At 40.9% G+C, this 16,442-nt stretch overlaps 1 protein-coding gene across 1 annotated transcript in view; it reads right to left on the minus strand.

Moving 5' to 3' along the window:
• Positions 1 to 964: 964 nt before the first annotated feature.
• Positions 965 to 16,442, minus strand: part of rnmt (RNA (guanine-7-) methyltransferase) — a 33,706-nt gene continuing 18,228 nt past the window's right edge. Inside the window, exons 5-11 of the mRNA XM_039820346.1 lie at positions 9,080 to 9,195; positions 7,265 to 7,446; positions 4,842 to 5,006; positions 4,327 to 4,444; positions 1,477 to 1,578; positions 1,330 to 1,363; positions 965 to 1,124 (exon numbers count right to left, since the gene is read on the minus strand). Coding sequence (XP_039676280.1) covers positions 1,087 to 1,124; positions 1,330 to 1,363; positions 1,477 to 1,578; positions 4,327 to 4,444; positions 4,842 to 5,006; positions 7,265 to 7,446; positions 9,080 to 9,195 — 755 coding nt within the window. The 3' untranslated portion in view covers positions 965 to 1,086. The remainder of the gene's footprint in view (positions 1,125 to 1,329; positions 1,364 to 1,476; positions 1,579 to 4,326; positions 4,445 to 4,841; positions 5,007 to 7,264; positions 7,447 to 9,079; positions 9,196 to 16,442) is intronic.

A 16,442-nucleotide genomic window follows, 5' to 3' on the forward strand; every position in this document is an offset into this window, starting at 1 on the left:
CACGAGCTAGAGTGGATGATGTCACAGCTACAGCACAGAGCCTTAAAAAAAATTCTTAGTTCCTTCTCTATAAATTGCTCTCACACCCACAATATCTACTTGTCATACACCACACATACACATAACACTACCTGTAGAGCTGTCTACCTGTACTCAGAGCTGTCTACTTGTAGAGCTGTCTACCTGTACTCAGAGCTGTCTACCTGTATTCAGAGTTGTACTCAGAGCTGTATTATTATTATTATAATATTGCTCTGTTAATGTTCTTTTCATATATGAAATTAATGAAATATAAATAATACCCTGTTGCTCGGACTCAAACAGTTCCTGAATGTTGTTTTCAGTTGTGACCACTAGAGGGTGCTCCAGGTCTTTCCTTTAAAACATTTCATCAGATTAAACCCAGATAGATGTCGCCTATTCTGTTTTTATAACTTCATATTCTCCATCAACAGTCAGGCTTGTGTCATTAATATAATTAATTTCACAAGAAAAACTCATCTTTGCAGGAGCACAGAATTATCTCAGCTTTAAAGATTACTTGGTCAAAGCTCAAATCAAACCACTACCAAATCTAAAACCCAAAGGTCACAGGAAGATTTAGTACAACAAAAATATTTTAATTATATAAGCGCAGTCTCCAAAATGTGTGTATGTAATAAATCACCATGTTACTAAGCTACTTTAATAGTTATACATACATATATATAAAAAATAATAGTTACAAAAGATATGGAATATGGAAGATAGGAATATGGCTCAAAGAAAGTAAGTGTGACATGACAAAGAAGCTTCATTGAATCTAATCTTTAGATATAATACTATAGTTAATACACATTTCATTTTGTGTCATGGTTTGATTTTTAACCCCGATGCAGTGAATAAAGATATCATAATATCAACCCATCTCCCCTCAGGGTCAGTTTAATAACTCGTTACCATCAGCAGTCAATGACACAAGAACTGAGTTTACATTTAGTTTTTATTTATTTTGACAACAAACCAACACAGTTCATATTTTATCAAAAAATTACTTGAAAAGAAAAAAGTTAACATTGTACAAACATAATGTAGAAGGGTTTAACATCAGGATATCTTCTGAAAGATGAACACCAGGTAGATACCTGAGAGACATAGACAGAGAGCAAGAGAGAGAGAGAGACCAAGAGACAGAGAGACAGAGAGAGACAGAGGGAGAGACAGAGAGAGACAGATAGAGAGAGACAGACAGAGAGAGATAGAGAGACAAGACAGCAAACAGAAATCAGCATTAACGTCTCAGTTATAAATAAATATTAACTAACTAACTGATAGATTAAAGAAACTTACTGGCTGCTTCCCACTCAGATCTGCTCAGAGTTCCCTGAAACCAACAAATCAACAGAACCTTTAGTTAGAACAACAACCACAAACACAACCAGAACCCATCCAACAGGTGTAATAGTTATAAAAAACCTGTATCAGACTGTAACCCACCAGTGGTAGTTTGACTCCGGCTCTGCCACTGTGCTCTTTAGCATGACTGTACTCAGCTCTGCTGTCTGTTGCCTGGCGACCGCCGTCCTCACCGGGAAACGGCTGGAAACACAACAGGGAAACACGTTTAAACTACGCAGTAAAAACACCATTATATACTACATTACACTCACCTTAAAGATTATTAGGAATACCTGTAAGATTTCTCGTTAATGCAATTATCTAATCAACCAATCACATGGCAGCTGCTTCAATGCATGTAGGGGTGTGGTCCAGGTCTAGACTATCTCCTGAACTCCAAACTGAATGTCAGAATGGGAAAGAAAGGTGATCTAAGCTACTTTGAGCTTGGCCTGGTTGTTGGTGCCAGACGGGCTGGTCTGCTCAGTTACTGGGATTCTCACCCACAACCATTTCTAAGGTTTACAAAGAATGGTCTGAAAAAGTAAAAACATCCAGCATGCTGCAGTCCTGGGGGGTGAAAATGCCTTGTTGATGCTAGAGGTCAGAGGAGAATGGGCCGACTGATTCCAGCTGATAGAAGATCAACTTTGACTCAAATAACCACTCGTTACAACCGAGGTGGCTGGGCTACACCAGCAGAAGACCCCCCTGGGTACCACTCATCTCCACTAGAAATAAGAACATGAGGCTCCAATTTGCACGAGCTCACCAAAATTGGACAGTTGGAGACTGTAAAAATGTTGCCTGGTCTGCTGACTCTCGGTTTCTGTTGAGACATTCAGATGGTAGAGTCAGAATTTGGCGTAAACAGAATGAGAACATGGATCGGTCATGCCTTGTTGCCACTGGGCAGGCTGCTGGTGGTGGTGGTGTAATGGTGTGGGGGACCCATCATGCCTTGTTACCTCTGGGCAGGCTGCTGGTGGTGGGGGTGTAATGGTGTGGGGGACCCATCATGCCTTGTTACCTCTGGGCAGGCTGCTGGTGGTGGGGGTGTAATGGTGTGGGGGACCCATCATGCCTTGTTACCACTGGGCAGGCTGGTGGTGGTGTAATGGTGTGGGGGATGTTTTCTTGGCACACTTTAGGCCCCTTAGTACTAATTGGGCATCTTTTAAATGCCACAGCCTACCTGAGCATTGTTTCTGACCATGTCCTCCCTTTATGACCACCATGGACCATCCTCTGATGATACCTCCAGCAGGATAATGCTCCAGGTCACAAAGATCACATCATTTCAGATTGGTTTCTTGAACATGACGATGAGTCCACTGTACTAAAATGGCCCCCACAGTCACCAGATCTCACCCCATTAGAACATCTTTGGGATGTGGTGGAACGGGAGCTTCATACTAGGGCTGGGCGATATGGCTGAAAACTGTATCACGATATAAGTGTTTCATATCGGTCGATATCGATAATTATTGATATTTTTTATGACCTATTTAAAATAAGGACCAGGAGAAAAATATATTAAATTTAAACATTTTTATTTTAAACTTAACCTTCCTCTGATTATAATCCCCTCAGTTATAAAAGCAGAAAAGTCAGCACAACCATGGAAATCACTCAAATAATTAAAATGTAAACATAAGTCTAAAATCACAGTGAAGAAAGAATAAGTAAGAACTGTTTAATAAGGTGTAATAAAATGGTGCAAAGTGTTAAATCTAAACATAGAGAAACCTGAAACCTGAGAAGAACTATTTTCTGCAGGTTTAGTGCTAGGTTGGTAACCTGGCTTCTGGACAGCGCTCAGCACGTCTGCCTCCGTTATTTCTTTGTAGCGTTTAGTAAGGCGCTGATGCAGAGTACCTCTCCATGGTGGTCTGCTGCTTGTAGCGATTAGTAAGGCGCTGATGCAGAGTACCTCTCCATGGTGGTCTGCTGCTTGTAGCGTTTAGTAAGGCGCTGATGCAGAGTACCTCTCCATGGCGGTCTGCTGCTTGTATCGTTTAGTAAGGCGCTGATGCAGAGTACCTCTCCATGGTGGTCTGCTGCTTGTGCGGTGTAGCAGCTGCAGATGTTGTTAGACGTTGCTGGCGAATACGGCTGTGCTCCAAAGTGTGAGTGCGGCTAAGGTGGTAAAACAAGTTTCGCGCGTGTTGGGGTGGGGGACGACGGTCAGACTTATAAAATCCCCAAAACTGCCATACTGACTTTTCCTGTTTTATCAACAATTTCCTGCCTCGCGGCACTCACTTTCCACTTATCGCTCCCGCGCGGTTCTGTTATTGTAGAATCCAACACGAGACAGCGATGTGGCGCAACCAAACATGATACTGTTACATGATTGGCTGTTAGAGTGTCACTCCCTACGTTGCTAGGTTACCAGAGAGTGAGTGCCTTTGTTCATGCAACCAAACTTGCTTTGCAACTTCTGGTTTCTTCCGAAGAAGAAAAAAACAATATATATAAAAAACAAGTTATCGAACGCATTTTCTATTGATATTGATTACGTGTCTATCGTGATACATATCGTTATCGTTTTATCGCCCAGCCCTACTTCATACCCTGGATGTGCATCCCCCAAATCTCCATCAACTGCAAGACCCTATCCTCTCAATATGGGCCAACATTTCTAAAGAATGCTTCCAGCTCCTTGTTGAATCAATGCCACCAAGAATTAAGGCAGTTCTGACAGAGAAAGGGGGTCAAACAGGGTCTTAGTAGGGTGTTCCTAATAATCCTTTAGGTGAGTGTATATACTACACACATTATACACTACACACTTTATATACACCATACTACACGCATTATATACTACATTATATACTACATGTACACAGTTTAATGTTACAGTAACTACTGAACCAAAGGCTCACTGACTCCACAGCCAATCTTTACAACTGATTGATAACTATTATTAATGATGAAGAGTTTTACCTCCAGAGCCATCATCTTCATCATTAGGCTGCGATGCTGCTCCTTCTTCACTTTCTCTTCAAAGAACTCAGAGAATCTCTGCTTCAACACCAGACGCATGTTGTAACGCTTCGCCATGCTGGAAGACAGAGACAGCCAATCAGAGACAGAGACAAACGGACAGTGACACACAGAGACAGATAGACGGAGATACACAGAGACACAAACAAAGACTTTAGGTAATAAAGTCGAGTTACGGAAGAACCAATTAAGTGTTTTACAGTAAAATCTTTATATTAGTTTTACATCTGTGTGTTTTTCTCATTAGTCAAATGTCTTTTCATCTTCTGAGCAGGCGTCTGTCTTTAAGATCTTTATAAGATCACACAGACAGGAAGAGACAGGTTATAGACACACGGACAGGGAGAGACAGACAGGTTAGAGACACAGACAGGGAGCGACAGACAGGTTAGAGACACACAGACAAGGACTTTAAACAGCCTGATGTATGTTTTGTATTAAAAATAAGCTCTTACTGTTCAAAAAGAGGAAAGTAGACGAGGGACTCTGGGACATTAACGACGTCCTCCAGGCTAAAGTGATACTGACATCCAAACAGAGGATAGACACCTTTGGACTGGAAGGAAACCTTAAAAACCTCGTTACCAAACGACAGAGAGTCTGATGCCTCCAAACGTTTACTGAAGAAGAAGAGGAGGAAGGAGAGAGAGGAGGTGTTAAATCCATGTTATGTTCTTCTTTACAAGGCAAGGCAGCTTTATTTGTATATGTATACAAACAAATGTGTATTTATACATTTATAGCAGTATAAGAAAAAATTTTTGTAAAGACTGGCAGCATCAAAAAGAAAGGTCTTCAAGCCTGGATTTAAAAGAACTGAGAGTTGCGGCGGAGCTGCAGTTCTCTGGGAGTTTGTTTCAGATATGTGGAGCATAAAAACTGATTAGTTCTGACTCTGGGGACAACAAGCAGACCTGTCCCGAACCACCTGAGAGGTCTGGGTGGGTCAGTGTAGTAGCAAATCATACCAGTAAATCATACCAGGAGGAGAAGAGAAATAGGCCCTTTTTGGACAGCTATTGTCCTCACATTTCTTACACAACACACACCATAATTGCACAGGATGATCAGCAGGGTGTCATGATATCTGTCACAGTATTAAAGATTAAGCGATAGGAGTTAGGGATTTTGAGCTAGAAGCAGGACTATCAAAGGTGCACCAGAGCCTCGTCTCTATGAAAACACCTCCTGTGGCAGCACTGAAGGAGTAGAGCAGGGAGGGGGAGACTGTATGTTTGACAGGTCAAAAATGTCCATTTAATGATCAAGTTTGTTCTGTAATTCAAAAACCGTGGGTCCAAACGGCAAAAATATTATCATCACAAGAGAGATAAAAGTCTGGTGAACGCATTGATGTGGTTTTATGTTTGTGGTGTCAAATAAATGCAATACAGAGCAGGTAACAAACAGGGAACCATCTGCTTACTTCCAGATATATTTTTTCTATCGGCAGTTGGTACGAACAGAGCCAAAAGTTTAGGTCCGGGTGATTCCGTAGTTACATGTCTGCGACCGGCACAAATTTTCCTACAAGTTTACCAACCATGATGTATGAAGAGTGAAAACTGTTGGGGAGACAGCAATTTGGAAAAATTTCAGAGACTCATACTGCATCTCCCCCCTCTGTCCTCCCCTCTAGCTCTCAATATTCCGGCCCCGTACACACACATTGGAAAATCTGAAAACTGGACGATACTAGGGATGCACCGAATATTCGGCCACCGAAACTTTTCGGGTCCTGACAGACTTCGGCCGAAATACTTTTATCACCGAAACAATATGGCCGAAATGTTGTGATGACGCAAATAGAAACCGCGACCTGCACGTGTGTCGGTACCCGATCCGTTCCACCTGCAAAGCGTCTCCTAGGCAACGAGGTTGAGACGGACCACGCAGTGAAAACAATGAAAAGTGCTCTTAGAGTCTGTCAGCACACGTTTCAGTGAGATCTAGTCGGATCCTCTGCACTTCATCGCGACTGTACTTGATCCGCGTTATAAAGACCATTACTTGGATGCGGAAATAAAGCAGGGCGCACGAGAAATGATACAGACCGCGATCGCGATGGATGCGGAGAACCCGCGTGGAGACGGTTTCGGTTTTCGGTCTCCTCTTTTTCGGTTTCGGCCAAGAATTTTCATTTCAGTGCATCCCTAGACGATACTGTGATTTGGTAGAAACCGTGCTTGATATCAGAATGCCCAATCAGCCCAATAAAGGCCAAAGTCTTGTCTTCGGTTTAAAGTTTTAATTTTTTTTCTACATTAAAGTAGAAAAAAAAAGGGCTTGTTTTGAGCGATGTTAAGCTATTTCCCGAAGATTTCCCATTAAAGTCTATGGGACATTTTGCGCAGTGTTTTGCAGATTTCGTGAAAACCGCCCGGCAAATCTCTTAGAAAAGTCATAGCGCACTATTCCCGATCATTACACACGTTTTAATGCATTTATGTGCATGTGTTGGCAACTCTCCATGACTAGTAGCGGGACAGAATAATAATGGGGCATAATAGTCGTTATGCCGATTGCTGCACTGAATGACATAAATGTCTGACGTGATGTCATTCTTCTTAGAAAACAATCAGTTTTTAGAAATGTCTCATGATATATGGTCTCTAGAAGTGTTTTATTCTACTTTTGTTTTTGTTAAAGAAGGAAAAGAAAATCCCCAAACTCTAAACTATCGAAACTCAATACTTCTAGAATCACACTAAATGAAAATCAAAACAACAAATCCAATCGACACCCATGTATTGGGAAAGTCAAATGATGAGACGGTATTAAACTCATGTGATTATTTAGGCAAATAAAAACACCGCCAGACACTGAACTTCCTGTGAGGAAATGCAGCGCGGCGCTGCCGATAAATCTTTGTTCTTACACGAGTTCGAAGGCGTCCGGTGTCGTCCCGATGAAGAAGCCTCCGGGTTTCAGACGCTCGCAGGCGTTTCTCAGCATCATGTCGGCCTTCTGCTCGCTCTCAAACGAGTAATGGTAAACAAACTGGCAGCTGCAGATGTCAAACATCTGGTCGGGGTCGGCCAGCTTCTCCGCCAAAACCTCCTGAAAACACGAGTCAAAGTCTCAGTTAACGAGTCAGAGCCTCAGTTAACGAGTGAGTCTCAGTTAACGAGTCAGAGTCTCAGTTAACGAGTGAGTCTCAGTTAACGAGTCAGAGTCTCAGTTAACGAGTCAGAGTCTCAGTTAACGAGTCAGAGTCTCAGTTAACGAGTCAGAGCCTCAGTTAACGAGTCAGAGCCTCAGTTAACGAGTCAGAGCCTCAGTTAACGAGTCAGAGTCTCAGTTAACGAGTGAGTCTCAGTTAACGAGTGAGTCTCAGTTAACGATGCACAGTCTCAGTTAACGAGTCAGTCTCATTTAACATCTCTAAACCTATTGAAAAAACATAAGTCAGTCTGATCTACATGTTGTGTTTCTACCAGTCTGATCTACATGTTTCTATCAGTCTGTTCTAGATGATGCGTTTCTACCAGTCTGATCTACATGTGTTTCTATCAGTCTGATCTAGATGATGCGTTTCTACCAGTCTGATCTACGTGTTGTGTTTCTACCAGTCTGATCTACGTGTTGTGTTCCTACCAGTCTGATCTACATGTTGTGTTCCTACCAGTCTGATCTACATGTTGTGTTTTTACTAGTCTGATCTACATGTGTTTCTATCAGTCTGATCTAGATGATGCGTTTCTACCAGTCTGATCTACGTGTTGTGTTTCTATCAGTCTGATCTACATGTTGTGTTTCTACCAGTCTGATCTACGTGTTGTGTTCCTACCAGTCTGATCTACATGTTGTGTTCCTACCAGTCTGATCTACATGTTGTGTTTTTACTAGTCTGATCTACATGTTGTGTTTTTACTAGTCTGATCTACATGTTGTGTTCCTACCAGTCTGATCTACATGTTGTGTTCCTACCAGTCTGATCTACATGTTGTGTTTCTACTAGTCTGATCTACGTGTTGCGTTTCTACCAGTCTGATCTAGATGATGCGTTTCTACATGTGTTTCTACCAGTCTGATCTACATGTTGTGTTTCTACCAGTCTGATCTACATGTTGTGTTTCTACCAGTCTGATCTACCAGTCTGATCTACATGTTGTGTTCCTACCAGTTTGATCTACATGTTGTGTTTCTACCAGTCTGATCTACCAGTCTGATCTACATGTTGTGTTTCTACCAGTCTGATCTACATGTTGTGTTCCTACCAGTCTGATCTACATGTTGTGTTCCTACCAGTTTGATCTACATGTTGTGTTTCTACCAGTCTGATCTACATGTGTTTCTACCAGTCTGATCTACGTGTTGCGTTTCTACCAGTCTGATCTACATGTTGTGTTTCTACCAGTCTGATCTACATGTTGTGTTCCTACCAGTCTGATCTACATGTTGTGTTTCTACTAGTCTGATCTACGTGTTGCGTTTCTACCAGTCTGATCTACATGTTGTGTTCCTACCAGTCTGATCTACATGTTGTGTTCCTACCAGTCTGATCTACATGTTGTGTTCCTACCAGTCTGATCTACATGTTGTGTTTCTACTAGTCTGATCTACGTGTTGCGTTTCTACCAGTCTGATCTACATGTTGTGTTCCTACCAGTCTGATCTACATGTTGTGTTCCTACCAGTCTGATCTACATGTAGTGTTTCTAGTACTCTGATCTACGTGTTGCGTTTCTACCTTGGTGCAGTCTGCATGGATAAACTGAGCGCTAAAGATTTTCTCGTTTGCGTGACTTTTCTTCTTCATGTCTTCGTAGCGACTCTGACACTGCTCCACCGAGACTCCGGCGATATCTGCAGACAAACACATTATTCATTTATTAGAACGTCTGCTCAGATTTATAAACTACAGTAATCTCAATGTGTAAAGTAACTTAAGCTGTAACAGATGAATGTAGTGGAGTAACTAAAGTAACTAGTAACTAAAGTAACTAGTAACTAAAGCTGTAACAGATGAATGTAGTGGAGTAACTAAAGTAACTAGTAACTAAAGTAACTAGTAACTAAAGCTGTAACAGATGAATGTAGCGGAGTAACTAAAGTAACTAGTAACTAAAGCTGGAACAGATGAATGTATTGGAGTAACTTAAGTAACTAGTAACTAAAGTAACTAGTAACTAAAGCTGGAACAAATGAATGTAGTGGAGTAACTAAAGTTGTAACAGATGAATGTAGCGGAGTAACTAAAGTAACTAGTAACTAAAGCTGTAACAGATGAATGTAGCGGAGTAACTAAAGTAACTAGTAACTAAAGCTGTAACAGATGAATGTAGCGAAGTAACTAAAGTAACTAGTAACTAAAGCTGTAACAGATGAATGTAGCGGAGTAACTAAAGTAACTAGTAACTAAAGCTGGAACAGATGAATGTAGTGGAGTAACTAAAGTAACTAGTAACTAAAGCTGGAACAAATGAATGTAGTGGAGTAACTAAAGTTGTAACAGATGAATGTAGCGGAGTAACTAAAGTAACTAGTAACTAAAGCTGTAACAGATGAATGTAGAGGAGTAACTAAAGTAACTAGTAACTAAAGCTGTAACAGATGAATGTAGCGGAGTAACTAAAGTAACTAGTAACTAAAGCTGTAACAGATGAATGTAGCGGAGTAACTAAAGTAACTAGTAATAAAGCTGTAACAGATGAATGTAGCGGAGTAACTAAAGTAACTAGTAACTAAAGCTGTAACAGATGAATGTAGTGGAGTAACTAAAGTAATTAGTAACTAAAGCTGTAACAGATGAATGTAGCAGAGTAACTAAAGTAACTAGTAAGTTAAGCTGTAACAGATGAATGTAGTGGAGTAACTAAAGTAACTAGTAACTAAAGTAACTAGTAACTTAAGCTGTAACAGATGAATGTAGCGGAGTAACTAAAGTAACTAGTAACTTAAGCTGTAACAGATGAATGTAGTGGAGTAACTAAAGTAACTAGTAACTAAAGCTGTAACAGATGAATGTAGCGGAGTAACTAAAGTAACTAGTAACTTAAGCTGTAACAGATGAATGTAGCGGAGTAACTAAAGTAACTAGTAACTAAAGCTGTAACAGATGAATGTAGTGGAGTAACTAAAGTAACTAGTAACTAAAGCTGTAACAGATGAATGTAGCGGAGTAACTAAAGTAACTAGTAACTAAAGCTGGAACAGATGAATGTAGCGGAGTAACTAAAGTAACTAGTAACTAAAGCTGTAACAGATGAATGTAGCGGAGTAACTAAAGTAACTAGTAACTTAAGCTGTAACAGATGAATGTAGTGGAGTAACTAAAGTAACTAGTAACTAAAGTAACTAGTAACTTAAGCTGTAACAGATGGATGTAGTGGAGTAACTAAAGTAACTAGTAACTAAAGCTGTAACAGATGAATGTAGCGGAGTAACTAAAGTAACTAGTAACTAAAGCTGTAACAGATGAATGTAGTGGAGTAACTAAAGTAACTAGTAACTAAAGCTGTAACAGATGAATGTAGCGGAGTAACTAAAGTAACTAGTAACTAAAGCTGTACCAGATGAATGTAGCGGAGTAACTAAAGTAACTAGTAATTAAAGCTGTAACAGATGAATGTAGTGGAGTAACTAAAGTAACTAGTAACTAAAGCTGTAACAGATGAATGTAGAGGAGTAGAAGTAGAAAGTGGCATGAAAAGAAAAGACTCAAGTACCTCAACATCTGGACTGAAGTACAGTACTGGATTAGGGCTGCAGCTATCGATTCTTTTTGTAATCGATTAATCTAGCACTTTATCGATCGATTAATCGATTAATCGGATAATCTTTTTTTTGCGTTTTTAAACAACCCAAACTAGGGAAAAAGCTATATTTTCGGAAAAAACATTTGTATTGCCTATATTGCTTACAATATCATCTCTCAAAAAAATAAACTTTTATATATATGAATATTACATTGTTTTTAAAGATTTTTTTTCAAATGATATCAACCTCAAACTAAGCCATACATTAAGCATACACAAACATTACATTAAAGGGGTGATAGAATGATTATATAGGGTATTTCACACAGTTCCTTATGGTCTCCTAATGGGGTATGTAACATTGGTTGGGCTGAAAATGGCCTGGTTGATATTTTATTGGCCCTTATGCATCCCTGTGTTTCGGCCCTATTTGTAACAAGAGCTTTTCTTCCAAATATGGTATGGTCATGAATATTTAGATGAGCTGCACGCTGATTGGTTGAGCGACTTGCCATACGCACATATTAGAGACGCGCGCTGATTGGTTGAGCGAATCCCCAATACACATACATTAGAGAAGCGACAGAATCTCATATTCCAGACATTGCAATGTTTCATTACCAAATTCACTTCTGAGACTTTTTTAAGCGAGAAATCAACTATATAAAGCTGAAATATGGGCCGTTTTACAAAATTTTATGGCTAATTGCAAATTTGGTAAGACGTGTCGGACTTTAGGAGCTCCACACAGTCTGACGAGAAAGCGGCAGCCTGCTGGGCTCCATACCCAGCGCAAAGTCACCCTTTGTAGATACTGCATCACGGGGCTCCAGCGGCTAGCCGCCGCATAACTATCATATATTTACGGTTTGAATTTCGTCACGCCACTTTGATTTTAAGGCATTTTTATGAACACGAGGCGTCTTTGTAGGACCAGCAGCTGCTTGCTATATGTCCCATTCATTACAATGGGGAAATATCGCAGTTTGCTCACTTTCGCATAACTATAGTATATTTACAGTTTGAATTTCGTCACGGCATGAATATTACAGGTTCCTCAAGGTCTTACAAAGCTTAGCTAACACTTGTCCGATTTCGGATATCAATTGAATGTATTTTTGTGAATGTCAGAGTTAGGAGGAGGCTAGCTAGCTCTCATTGATGGACTCCATCTCACCGCGGCTCTATCAATGAGACTCGCGGACAAGAGGCGTTTATTTCCCCGATTGTTTGTTTAAATAACTCAACACACATACCCATTATAAGATTAACTGGAACCTGCGAGCTGCGGTAAAAGATTGCGGGCGTAACAAGCTCGCTGACACTGTGGTCAGGGCGGCGATGTAGCAACCCAGACAGCACCAACACCGGCACTAAACTCAGACACACAGTCGGAGAAAATTTGCAATTAGCCATCCATTTTCGTAAAGCGGCCCATATTTGAGCTTTATATGGTTGATTTCTCGCATAAAAAAGTTTCAGAAGTGAATTTTGTAATGGAATAGCAGAGATCTGCGTGACCTAGCTAGATTCAGAAGACTACCTGATCTCAGGTCAGTTGTGTAGCCTATGTAAATGTTCTACCTGATCTCAGGTCAGTTGTGTAGCCTATGTAAATGTTCTACCTGATCTCAGGTCAGTTGTGTAGCCTATGTAAATGTTCTAGCTGATCTCAGGTCAGTTGTGTAGCCTATGTAAATGTTCTAGCTGATCTCAGGTCAGTTGTGTAGCCTATGTAAATGTTCTACCTGATCTCAGGTCAGTTGTGTAGCCTATGTAAATGTACTACCTGATCTCAGGTCAGTTGTGTAGCCTATGTAAATGTACTACCTGATCTCAGGTCAGTTGTGTATGTAAATATTGGGGCGTGACTGTTCTCTTAAGGTTCCGGATTTTGAGACGCTTGCGTAAGCAACTCAGCTTTGTTGGGATTCGCCCGTTTTCAGCGGCAGTTTCAAAATATGAGATTTTCATAGTAAAGGGGTGTCAGTGGGACTTTGAGCTTCTATATATGTCCTATTTACCCACCGAACTGTCGTTATTCAACTATGACAGGGTAAAATCGGTTCTGCATTCTATCACCCCTTTAAGTTGTGCAACTTAACTTTCAGAACTACAAGTTTCAACCTGGGATCTGTATATACAGTAGGCCTATATGTAAATATTAGTTATACTCAACCTATTTTCATTTATATATTTGACTATAATGTCACACAGCTCTGTTACACTTATGCTAGTACAGCGGTTCTCAAAGTGTGGGGCGCGCCCCACTGGTGGGGAATAGAGACGTGACAGGTGGGGCGCGCCAAAAGGGAGGAAATTTTCCTTTTTTTTTGCACAATGCATTCGTTCTAACTTCCGACTTTTAGAAGCTGGATATATCATTTGTTGCGTGTAAATATAAATGTAGATAACGTTAGTGATAGTGACATGCTCGCTACAGTTGCGTTTCTACAGATGGATCGGCGAAAACACGTTTTATTTCTCTGATTCACGGCTTTGTTCTAGCGCCGCTGGGCGCTCCCTCTCTTCAGTCTCTCTCTATGTCTCTCTACCATAACGCTCCCTCTCTCCAGTCTCTCTCTATCTCTCTCCACCATATAACGCTCTCTCTCTTCAGTCTCTCTTTATGTCTCTCCACCATATAACGCTCTCTCTCTTCAGTCTCTATCTCTCTTCACCATATAACGCTCTCTCTCTTCAGTCTCTCTCTATCTCTCTCCACCATATAACGCTCTCTCTCTTCAGTCTCTATCTCTCTCCACCATATAACTCTCTCTCTCTCTCTTCAGTCTATCTCTATGTCTCTCCACCATATAACTCTCTCTATCTCTCTTCAGTCGCTCTCTATGTCTCTCCACCATATAACGCTCTCTCTCTCCAGTCTCTCTCTATGTCTCTCCACCATATAACTCTCTCTCTCTCTCCAGTCTCTATCTCTCTCCACCATATAACGCTCTCTCTCTTCAGTCTCTCTCTATCTCTCTCCACCATATAACGCTCTCTCTCTTCAGTCTCTCTCTATCTCTCTCCACCATATAATGCTCTCTCTCTCTTCAGTCTCTCTCCACCATATAACGCTCTCTCTCTCCAGTCTCTCTCTATCTCGCTCCACCATATAACGCTACCATGCTTTCGGGCAGTTGTTGAGGTTCCTCCAATGAGGATTTTAAAATGAATGCGCTGTCGATATCGTCTGTAACAGACACGATGGAGGAATCTACACATCTCAGTTCTCCAGCGGCAGCCACCTGATGTAAACAAATTCAACCCAAGCGTTCTTTGGTGACGTGATTGATTCTGTTACTGTTGATCATCTGTCCGACAATCTGATTGGTCCGAACAGATCCTGTTCGGGCAATAATTGCTTCTCAACGGAGCGAGTCCAGACCGAACTTCCCGACCTCGAATTTTGTGGGCGGGGCTAAGTTCGGCTGGCATCCAGGCTACATAACCACTGAAAACTGTCAAAAAAATCTAACCAGAAATGTGCTGATTGATCGTTGTTTTGGTACATTAAACCACGTTATAAAGCCCATGAGAACCGTTGGGAGTCAACCCACAGCCGCTCCACTGCCCTGCTGAAAATGTGAAGCAGAAACGCCTCAGATGTCAGATAACGTCCATAATAATTGGACTTTGGGTTCGATTTTCTGAAAGTTTTCAGTGGTTATGAGGAGCAATATGAGAGAGAAATTTGGTAATCACTGATCATTGTTTACGTACATTAAACCACGTTTTTATTCATTAGTAAGCTACAGGACAGCGTCTTTCAAACATGACCTGCGTGAAAGAGAAAAAAAAAAATAATGAATGCGTCATTGTACCCAGCACTTCTGGAAATGTACTTCCAAATGCGTCTCTGTCCAGCACATTTCAAACCAAACTGACGCCCATTTTACCCGTGACTCAATCTGGAAAATAATTTGATTTCGTATTTTTGACCCTCTGAATTTACCGTTGGATAAGCCTAGGCATGATACAGGACAGCTTAGGACGCTCCAGGCTGCAGACATACCCGCCTCCACTAGACTAGAGAGTGTATGTGTGTGTGTGTGTGTGTGTGTGACTATAAATGCAGCGCGTGTGAGAGCAAACCGTCCTTATAGCTTATTAGACCGATCACCCCCGAAATTGTGCAATGCAAAACAGGCTCATTGCAGCCACTAATACAGGGAGAATAGACCTTTCTTGCCAAATGGATTTCTGTTCCTTTTTTTAACAGATTGCAAAGTGGCACTTTTATTTCTTTTCTATTTTTGAACTTGATACAAATTTTGACACAGCTGCACTTTTATTTTCTTTATTTTTGAACTTGCTGTTATTTGATGTAGATAGTTATTTGCATTTCGATACAACTTGTTACTTCAATAAATTAGAACATTTTAAGCTTGTTGCGTATTTCATTAGCATTGTGTTGGGGCGATGGGGGCAGTTGGGGCTTGACAATTCCCCCTTGTCCAAAGTGGGGAATGACCGAAAAAGTTTGAGAACCACTGTGCTAGTAGATCATTGATCAGCTGTTTCTCCAGAGAGAGAGAGAGAGAGAGAGAGAGAGAGAGAGAGAGAGAGAGAGAGAGAGAGAGAGATGCGCAACAATCAGCTGTTTATCCGAAGGGATAGTCAACGCGTCGGCTCATCAGATCGTGGTCACCACTACGTATTTTCTTGTCTTTGTTTTTGGTAGTTGTTGTGTTTGGTGTAGTTTCATCGTCCATACGACTCTGATTTACTTTAGTCGGTCCTCTTCGTGGAACGGATGATTAAGTTAGACATTGTGCTATTATCGTGGTAAGCTAGTTTGATTTTGCAGTAGACACACTGCACAGAGTTTTAGTTTTAATTACGTTGGAACTGATTCCAAACTTTGGACACTTTCTGTCATTTTCTCCGGCCTGTCTCTTCTCTTAGCCCCTCGCTATTTACGCTCTGGCATGTGTCGCCCATGCAGCAGGCTGAGCCGCGTCTGTGCGATTTAACGAAGCTTCGAGGCAAGTCATTTTGCATCGAGGATTTTTTGTAATCGAATTATTCGAGTTATTCGAGGAATCGTTTCAGCCCTATACTGGAGTACATGTACTTAGTTACAGTACTGGAGTGTTGACATTAAAACTAATTCTGAGACTCTTGTTTTCGACTGGAGAGTCTGAAGAAATGTGACGTAACAATGGACCCAAACAGAATCTTGAACAGTTTTCAGCGGTCATTCAGAATAAAATCTGCAGAATTTAGCGGACTGTTTAGTAAAACAATGTCTGCAGAGCATTACAAACATTAAAACTAATTCTCAAACTGTTAACAGTAGCTTCTAAAGAAATGTAAGAATATATAATAACCAATTACCTGCAAAAAGAG

Source organism: Perca fluviatilis, chromosome 13 (assembly GCF_010015445.1).
Source record: "Perca fluviatilis chromosome 13, GENO_Pfluv_1.0, whole genome shotgun sequence".
NCBI lineage: Eukaryota > Metazoa > Chordata > Actinopteri > Perciformes > Percidae > Perca > Perca fluviatilis.